This window comes from Coregonus lavaretus, assembly GCF_964263955.1.
Source record: "Coregonus lavaretus genome assembly, contig: HAP1_SCAFFOLD_378, whole genome shotgun sequence".
Classification (NCBI taxonomy): domain Eukaryota; kingdom Metazoa; phylum Chordata; class Actinopteri; order Salmoniformes; family Salmonidae; genus Coregonus; species Coregonus lavaretus.
This window is the reverse complement of record NW_028157897.1, coordinates 427075-437085: the sequence shown is the minus strand read 5'-3', so window position 1 is coordinate 437085 and position 10011 is coordinate 427075. Positions and strand designations below refer to the sequence as shown.

The 10011-nt window shown below is 47.7% G+C and overlaps 1 protein-coding gene across 1 annotated transcript; it reads left to right on the top strand.

Moving 5' to 3' along the window:
* Nucleotides 1-2041: 2041 nt before the first annotated feature.
* On the top strand, nucleotides 2042-3283 carry slc35g2b (solute carrier family 35 member G2b; the record flags this gene model as incomplete). Its single annotated transcript, XM_084198766.1, has 1 exon — nucleotides 2042-3283. One exon carries the CDS (start codon nucleotides 2042-2044, stop codon nucleotides 3281-3283), a length of 1242 nt encoding a protein of 413 aa, XP_084054892.1.
* Nucleotides 3284-10011: the final 6728 nt, after the last annotated feature.

Genomic DNA, 10011 nt, shown 5'->3' with positions numbered 1-10011 from the left:
AAGTGTGAGCGAGAGAGCGAGAGAGAGATATGTGAGAGGGGGACAAATGTGAGAGAGAGAGAGAGAGAGAGAGAGACAGTGACAGAAAAGGAGATCACTGAGGCAGTGAGTTATGAGTTATGAATTATAAATTATGTAAGCGTTTCATCTGGAAAAATCTCTATCTTTCTATGAAATTTCTCCCTATGCTATTCCTCTCCAAGACGGCACAATATATTCATATTTTTAGATATTATTTTTATTTTCATGATATCCAAATGGTAGTTACAGTGTTGTTCCATCGCTGCAACTCCCTTACAGACTCGGGAGAGCCATGCGTCCTCCGAAAACACGACCCTGCCAAGCCACACTGCTTCTTGACACACTGCTCGCTTAACCCGGAAGCCAGCCGCACCAATGTCTTAACCCGGAAGCCAGCCGCACCAATGCCTTAACCCGGAAGCCAGCCGCACCAATGCCTTAACCCGGAAGCCAGCCGCACCAATGTCTTAACCCGGAAGCCAGCCGCACCAATGTCTTAACCCGGAAGCCAGCCGCACCAATGCCTTAACCCGGAAGCCAGCCGCACCAATGTCTTAACCCGGAAGCCAGCTGCACCAATGTCTTAACCCGGAAGCCGCACCAATGGAGGAAACGCCGTACAGCTGGTGACCGTGTCAGCATGCATGTGCCCAGCCTCCACAAGGAGTCGCTAGAGCCGGCCAATCCCTCCCGTAACCCGGATGACGCTGGGCCAATCGCCGCATGGGTCTCCCGGTCGCGGCCGGCTGCGACACAGTCCGGGATCGAACCCGGGTCTGTAGTGCCGCCTCAAGAATTGCACTCAGGAGGCCCTAGATAAAAACATTTTCAGCTGTCTTCTTTATTGCTTGTGTATTGTTCCATCTAATAAACAAGTATTTTTTTTAAACATATCAGATACATTATTTGATATCACTCAAGATAACGATGAGACAGCCTATAGGGAGGAGGTCAGAGACCTGGCCGTGTGGTGCCAGGATAACAACCTCTTCCTCAATGTGACCAAGACAAAGGAGATGATTGTGGACTACAGGAAAAAAAAGAGGACTGAGCACGCCCCCATTCTCATCGACGGGGCTGTAGTGGAACAGGTTGAGAGCTTCAAGTTCCTTGGTGTCCACATCACCAACAAACTATCATGGTCCAAACACACCAAGACAGTCGTGAAGAGGGCACGACAAAGCCTATTCCCCCTCAGGAGACTGAAAAGATTCGGCATGGGTCCTCAGATCCTCAAAAAATTCTACAGCTGCACCATCGAGAGCATCCTGACTGGTTGCATCACCGCCTGGTATGGCAACTGCTTGGCCTCCGACCGCAAGGCACTACAGAGGGTAGTGCGTACGGCCCAGTACATCACTGGGGTCAAGCTTCCTGCCATCCGGGACCTTTATTCCCGGCGGTGTCAGAGGAAGGCCCTCAAAATTGTCAAAGACTCCAGTCACCCTAGTCATAGACTGTTCTCTCTGCTACCGCACGGCAAGCGGTACCGGAGTGCCAAGTCTAGGTCCAAAAGACTTCTCAACAGCTTCTACCCCCAAGCCATAAGACTCCTGAACAGCTAATCATGGCTACCCGGACTATTTGCACTGCCCCCCCACCCCATCTTTTTACGCTGCTGCTACTCTGTTAATTATTTATGCATAGTCACTTTAACTCTAGCCACATGTACATATTACTTCAACTACCTCAACTAGCCGGTGCCCCCGCACATTGACTCTGCACCGGTTGTTGACTCTGCCCCCTGTATATATAGCCTCCCTACTGTTATTTTATTTTACTTCTGCTCTTTTTTTCTCAACACTTTTTTGTTGTTGTTTTATTTTACTTTTTTATTAAAAATAAATGCACTGTTGGTTAAGGGCTGTAAGTAAGCATTTCACTGTAATGTTTGCACCTGTTGTATTCGGCGCATGTGGCCAATACAATTTGATTTGATTTGATTTGATACAGTATATTGCAATCATTTCTTACTCTGACCTCTCTCCTTCTCCAGTGTGCTCTGATCTGCTGAAAGAACATGGATGTATCTGGAGGCCAGCAACAGTATGGAGGATCTAAGAAGAGGGTGAAGATCCACCCCAACGCCGTCACAGTGAAATACGCCACCCACTTCCCCCAGCCTGGAGACGAGGGTTACGACGATGCTCCCTCCTTTGAGGACTTTGGTTCGTTTGCAGAGGCCAGCCCTGCTAAGATACTGGTGACAGACGGTAGTAGGAGGACCCCCAGGCCGTTAGGGGGAGCGGTGGAGCCCCAGAGCAGGGACAAGGGGGTGGGGGGGCAGCTGGCTAGCTTCGGGGAGGCCAACGTCCTGGCGTCCCGGGTCACCTGGATGGCGTTGTTCGGGGCAGCAGTGGCTCACGGCTGCGTTGCTCTGATCACACGGCTGGCAGCGGACCGCTCCAAAGTGCCGTCCCTGGAGCTGATTTTCATCCGGTCTGTGATCCAGGTCCTGTCCATCGTGGTGGTGTTCTATAACCAGGAGGCCCCCTTCGGCCCCAAGGGGTACCGCCTCCGCCTCTTCTTCTATGGTGTCTGCAACGTCATCTCCATCACCTGCGCCTACACCGCCTTCGCCATCGTGCCGCCCAGCAACGGCACCATCATGTGGCGCGCCACCACCACGGTGTTCAGCGGCGTGATGGCCTTCCTGTTGTTAGACGAGCGGCTGGGCTACACAGACGTGGTGACGGTGGTGGGCAGCGTGTTCGGCCTGTGTCTCGTCATGATCCCCAACGTGGCCGACGAGGAGAAGTCCCGCCTCACCTTCTGGAAGGAGGCGTTCGGCTACACCATGACCGTGACGGCTGGCCTCACCGGAGCTCTGTCCATGATCGTCTACCGGGCCATCAAGGAGCGCGTCAGCATGTGGACAGCCCTGTTCACATTCGGCTGGACGGGCACGGTGTGGGGCGCCTCCACCATGTTCGTTATGCAGGAGCCGATCATCCCCCTGGATGGGGAGACGTGGGGCTACCTCGTGGGGATCTGTATCTGTTCCACCGTGGCTTTCCTGGGGGTCTACTACGCCCTCAACAAGTTCCACCCCGCCCTGGTGAGCACCGTGCAGCACCTGGAGATAGTGGTGGCCATGTTGCTTCAGCTCATGGTGCTGCGCACGGTCCCCTCCATCTACGACGTCATCGGGGGGCTGGTCATCATGGCCAGCGTGTTCACTCTAACGGTAGTGAAGCTGTACAGGGTCAGCCGGGCTATACGGCAGGACTACCAGGAGATACTGGACTCACCCATCAAATAGAGCCCGGACTCTCAGAGTAGGTTCTGATTCAGGATCAGTTTGGCCCTAAAGACCATAATGCATAAGATTACAGATCCTTGATCAGCACTCCTACTCTCTCTATATATTTTGAATTGTGGTCGTCATGAAAACAGTAGTCTAAATAAAATACTACAGATTGCCAAAGGCTAAGGTGTGAGCTTGAAGTTCCTTGGTGTCCACATCACCAACAAACTATCATGGTCCAAACACACCGAGACAGTCGTGAAGAGGGCACGACAAAGCCTATTCCCCCTCAGGAGACTGAAAAGATTTGGCATGGGTCCTCAGATCCTCAAAAAGTTCTACAGCTGCACCATCGAGAGCATCCTGACTGGTTGCATCACCGCCTGGTATGGCAACTGCTCGACCTCCGATCGCAAGGCACTACAGAGGGTAGTGCGTACAGCCCAGTACATCACTGGGGCCAAGCTTCCTGCCATCCAGGACCTCTATACCAGGCGGTGTCAGAGGAAGGCCCTAAAAGTTCCAGCTACCCTAGTCATAGACTGTTTTCTCTGCTACCGCACGGCAAGCGGTACCGGAGCACCAAGTCTAGGTCCAAAAGGCTTCTTTACAGCTTCTACCCCCAAGCCATAACACTCCTGAACAGCTAATCATGGCTACCCGGACTATTTGCACTGCCCTCCCACCCCACCCCACCCCCCTCTTTTACGCTGCTGCTACTCTGTTTATTATTTATGCATAGTCACTTTAACTCTACCTACATGTACATATTTCCTCAATTACCTCGACTAGCCGGTGCCCCCACACATTGACTCGGTACCGGTACCCCCCTGTATATAGCCTCCCTACTGTTATTTTATTTTACTGCTGCTCTTTAGTTATTTGCTTTTATTTTTTATTTAACACTTTTTTTTTTCTTAAAAAAACTGTATTGTTGGTTAAGGGCTTGTAAGTAAGCATTTCACTGTAATGTCTACACCTGTTGTATTCGGCGCTTGTGGTAAATAACATTTGATTTGATTTGAACTATACTGAACAAAAATAGAAACGCAACATGCAACAATTTCAAACATTTTAAACGAGTTACAGTTCATAGAAGGAAATCAGTCAATTGAAAGAAATGCATTAGGCCCTAATCTATGGATTTCACATGACTGGGCAGTGGCGCAGCCATGGGTTGGCCTGGGAGGGCATAGGCCCATCCACTTGGTAGCCAGGTCCACCCACTGGGGAGCCAGGCCCAACCAATCAGAATTCGTTTTTCCCCACAAAAGGGCTTTATAACAGACAGAAATACTCCTCAGTTTCATCAGTTGTCCGGGTGGCTGGTCTCAGACGATCCCGCAGGCGAAGAAGCCGGATGTGGAGGTCCTGGTCTAAGGCACTGCATCGCACTGCATCGCAGTGCTAGCTGTGCCACTAGAGATCCTTGTTCGAATCCAGGCTCTGTTGTAGCCGGCCGCGACCGGGAGACCCATGGGGCGGCGCACAATTGGCCCAGCGTCGTCCAGGGTAGGGGAGGGAATGGCTGGCAGGGATGTAGCTCAGTTGGTAGAGCATGGCGTTTGCAACGCCAGGGTTGTGGGTTCAATTCCCATGGGGGGGGGGAAAATAAAATTATGTATGCACTCACTAACTGTAAGTCGCTCTGGATAAGAGCGTCTGCTAAATGACTAAAATGTAAATGCATGGTTACACGTGGTCTGCGGTTGTGAGGCCGGTAGGATGTACTGCCAAATTCTATAAAAACAACGTTGGAGGCGGCTTATGGTAGAGAAATGAACAATACATTCTCTGACAACAGCTCTGTTGGATATTCCTGTAGTCAGCATGCCAATTGCACGCTCCCTCAAAACTTGAGACACCTGTGACATTGTGTTGTGTGACAAAATTGCACATTTTAGAGTGGCCTTTTATTGTCCCCAGCACAAGGTGCACCTGTGTAATGATCATGCTATTTAATCAGCTTCTTGATATGCCACACTTGTCAGGTGGATGGATTATCTTGGCAAAGGAGAAATGCTCATTAACAGGGATGTAAACCAATTTGTGCACAAAATTTGAGAGAAATAAGCTTTTTATGTGTATGGAAAATTATTGCATTTATATTTTTGTTCAGTATATCTATACATCACAGAACATACACCATGTGTGGTTTCCTTCCTCCTATATAATGTGTACATACGCCACTATCTTATACTGTCCTGTTAGCCAGCAGCATAATGAACTGATTACCATGATGTTGGCATAGTGATTACATTTGTGTGTGTTCTTCCTCTGTTTAGTTTCAGCTGGACTGAGGCAGGCTTCAGCTCCACTAAATGAGTTAAACTGCCTAACTACATAAACTCTGCTGCCTCCTCTCCTCTCTCTTCTCGCTGCCTCCCTCTCCTTTCTCTCCATGCTGCCTCCTCTCCTCTCTGTTCTCACTGCCTCCCTATCCTCTCTCTTCTCGCTGCATCCCTCTCCTCTCTCTTCTCGCTGCCTCCCTCTCCTCTCTCTCCATGCTGCCTCCTCTCCTCTCTCTCCATGCTGCCTCCTCTCCTCTCTCTTCTCACTGCCTCCCTCTCCTCTCTCTCCATGCTGCCTCTTCTCTCCTCTCCCCTCGCTGCCTCCCTCTCCTCTCGCTCCATGCTGCCTCCCTCTCCTCTCCTCTCTCTTCTCGCTGCCTCCCTCTCCTCTCTCTCCATGCTGCCTCCTCTCCTCTCCTCTCCCCTCGCTGCCTCCCTCTCCTCTCGCTCCATGCTGCCTCCCTCTCATCTCCTCTCTCCATGCTGCCTCCCTCTCCTCTCTCTCCATGCTGCCTCCCTCTCCTCTCTCTCCATGCTGCCTCCCTCTCCTCTCTCTCCATGCTGCCTCCCTCTCCTCTCGATCCATGCTGCCTCCCTCTCCTCTCTCTCCATGCTGCCTCCCTCTCCTCTCTCTCCATGCTGCCTCCCTCTCCTCTCTCTCCATGCTGCCTCCCTCTCCTCTCTCTCCATGCTGCCTCCCTCTCCTCTCTCTCCATGCTGCCTCCCTCTCCTCTCTCTCCATGCTGCCTCCCTCTCCTCTCTCTCCATGCTGCCTCCCTCTCCTCTCTCTCCATGCTGCCTCCTCTCCTCTCTCTCCATGCTGCCTCCCTCTCCTCTCTCTCCATGCTGCCTCCCTCTCCTCTCTCTCCATGCTGCCTCCTCTCCTCTCTCTCCATGCTGCCTCCCTCTCCTCTCTCTCCATGCTGCCTCCCTCTCCTCTCTCTCCATGCTGCCTCCTCTCCTCTCTCTCCATGCTGCCTCCCTCTCCTCTCTCTCCATGCTGCATCCCTCTCCTCTCTCTCCATGCTGCCTCCCTCTCCTCTCTCTCCATGCTGCCTCCCTCTCCTCTCTCTCCATGCTGCCTCCCTCTCCTCTCTCTCCATGCTGCCTCCTCTCCTCTCCTCTCCTCTCCCCTCACTGCCTCCCTCTCCTCTCTCTCCATGCTGCCTCCCTCTCCTCTCCTCTCCCCTCGCTGCCTCCCTCTCCTCTCGCTCCATGCTGCCTCCCTCTCCTCTCTCTCCATGCTGCCTCCCTCTCCTCTCCCCTCTCTGCCTCCCTCTCCTCTCTCTCCATGCTGCCTCCTCTCCTCTCCTCTCCTCTCCCCTCACTGCCTCCCTCTCCTCTCGCTCCATGCTGCCTCCCTCTCCTCTCTCTCCATGCTGCCTCCCTCTCCTCTCTCTCCATGCTGCCTCCCTCTCCTCTCCTCTCCCCTCGCTGCCTCCCTCTCCTCTCTCCCCTCGCTGCCTCCCTCTCCTCTCCCCTCGCTGCCTCCCTCTCCTCTCTCTCCATGCTGCCTCCTCTCCTCTCTCTCCATGCTGCCTCCTCTCCTCTCCTCTCCTCTCCCCTCGCTGCCTCCCTCTCCTCTCTCTCCATGCTGCCTCCTCTCCTCTCCTCTATACTGTAATCAGTCTCAGTATTATTCTCCCCCAGGTAAACATTTAAAGCAATATAATCAGTCTCAGTATTATTCTCCCCCAGGTAAACATTTAAAGCAATATAATCAGTCTCAGTATTATTCTCCCCCAGGTAAACATTTAAAGCAATATAATCAGTCTCAGTATTATTCTCCCCCAGGTAAACATTTAAAGCAATATAATCAGTCTCAGTATTATTCTCCCCCAGGTAAACATTTAAAGCAATATAATCAGTCTCAGTATTATTCTCCCCCAGGTAAACATTTAAAGCAATATAATCAGTCTCAGTATTATTCTCCCCCAGGTAAACATTTAAAGCAATATAATCAGTCTCAGTATTATTCTCCCCCAGGTAAACATTTAAAGCAATATAATCAGTCTCAGTATTATTCTCCCCCAGGTAAACATTTAAAGCAATATAATCAGTCTCAGTATTATTCTCCCCCAGGTAAACATTTAAAGCAATATAATCAGTCTCAGTATTATTCTCCCCCAGGTAAACATTTAAAGCAATATAATCAGTCTCAGTATTATTCTCCCCCAGGTAAACATTTAAAGCAATATAATCAGTCTCAGTATTATTCTCCCCCAGGTAAACATTTAAAGCAATATAATCAGTCTCAGTATTATTCTCCCCCAGGTAAACATTTAAAGCAATATAATCAGTCTCAGTATTATTCTCCCCCAGGTAAACATTTAAAGCAATATAATCAGTCTCAGTATTATTCTCCCCCAGGTAAACATTTAAAGCAATATAATCAGTCTCAGTATTATTCTCCCCCAGGTAAACATTTAAAGCAATATAATCAGTCTCAGTATTATTCTCCCCCAGGTAAACATTTAAAGCAATATAATCAGTCTCAGTATTATTCTCCCCCAGGTAAACATTTAAAGCAATATAATCAGTCTCAGTATTATTCTCCCCCAGGTAAACATTTAAAGCAATATAATCAGTCTCAGTATTATTCTCCCCCAGGTAAACATTTAAAGCAATATAATCAGTCTCAGTATTATTCTCCCCCAGGTAAACATTTAAAGCAATATAATCAGTCTCAGTATTATTCTCCCCCAGGTAAACATTTAAAGCAATATAATCAGTCTCAGTATTATTCTCCCCCAGGTAAACATTTAAAGCAATATAATCAGTCTCAGTATTATTCTCCCCCAGGTAAACATTTAAAGCAATATAATCAGTCTCAGTATTATTCTCCCCCAGGTAAACATTTAAAGCAATATAATCAGTCTCAGTATTATTCTCCCCCAGGTAAACATTTAAAGCAATATAATCAGTCTCAGTATTATTCTCCCCCAGGTAAACATTTAAAGCAATATAATCAGTCTCAGTATTATTCTCCCCCAGGTAAACATTTAAAGCAATATAATCAGTCTCAGTATTATTCTCCCCCAGGTAAACATTTAAAGCAATATAATCAGTCTCAGTATTATTCTCCCCCAGGTAAACATTTAAAGCAATATAATCAGTCTCAGTATTATTCTCCCCCAGGTAAACATTTAAAGCAATATAATCAGTCTCAGTATTATTCTCCCCCAGGTAAACATTTAAAGCAATATAATCAGTCTCAGTATTATTCTCCCCCAGGTAAACATTTAAAGCAATATAATCAGTCTCAGTATTATTCTCCCCCAGGTAAACATTTAAAGCAATATAATCAGTCTCAGTATTATTCTCCCCCAGGTAAACATTTAAAGCAATATAATCAGTCTCAGTATTATTCTCCCCCAGGTAAACATTTAAAGCAATATAATCAGTCTCAGTATTATTCTCCCCCAGGTAAACATTTAAAGCAATATAATCAGTCTCAGTATTATTCTCCCCCAGGTAAACATTTAAAGCAATATAATCAGTCTCAGTATTATTCTCCCCCAGGTAAACATTTAAAGCAATATAATCAGTCTCAGTATTATTCTCCCCCAGGTAAACATTTAAAGCAATATAATCAGTCTCAGTATTATTCTCCCCCAGGTAAACATTTAAAGCAATATAATCAGTCTCAGTATTATTCTCCCCCAGGTAAACATTTAAAGCAATATAATCAGTCTCAGTATTATTCTCCCCCAGGTAAACATTTAAAGCAATATAATCAGTCTCAGTATTATTCTCCCCCAGGTAAACATTTAAAGCAATATAATCAGTCTCAGTATTATTCTCCCGCAGGTAAACACAGGTTAATATCAAGATAATAAGGATGAAATTAAAAGGCTTGAGCAGCTCCAAGGTGATTTTGTGTATAGTGCTACTAAAGAAAATGTTATCTTTAGGATATGTCCACCAGGTGGCGTATGAAATATTTTATTTCATTGAAATTCAATCAAATGCATTTACAAAGCAGATGTCACAAAGTGCTATACAGAAACCCAGCCTAAAACCCCAAACAGCAGCAATGCAGATGTAGAAGCACGGTGGCTAGGAAAAACTCCCTAGAAAGGCAGAAACCTAGAGAGGAACCAGGCTCTGAGGGGTGGCCAGTCCTCTTCTGGCTGTGCTGGTAGAGATTATAAGAGTACATGGCCATTAAGGCCAGATCGTTCTTCAAGATGTTCAAACGTTCATAGATGACCAGCAGGGTTAAACAATAATCACAGGTACAACAGGTCAGCACCAATGTCAGTTGGCCATTCACAGCGGAGCATTCAGAGGTCAAGGTCTCTGTTGTATGAGGCCATTATCCTCCCATTCTACCATTCTAGTTCAGTACATTCTACCATTCTAGTTCAGTACATTCTACCATTCTAGTTCAGTACATTCTACCATTCTAGTTCAGTACATTCTACCATTCTAGTTCAGTACATTCTACCA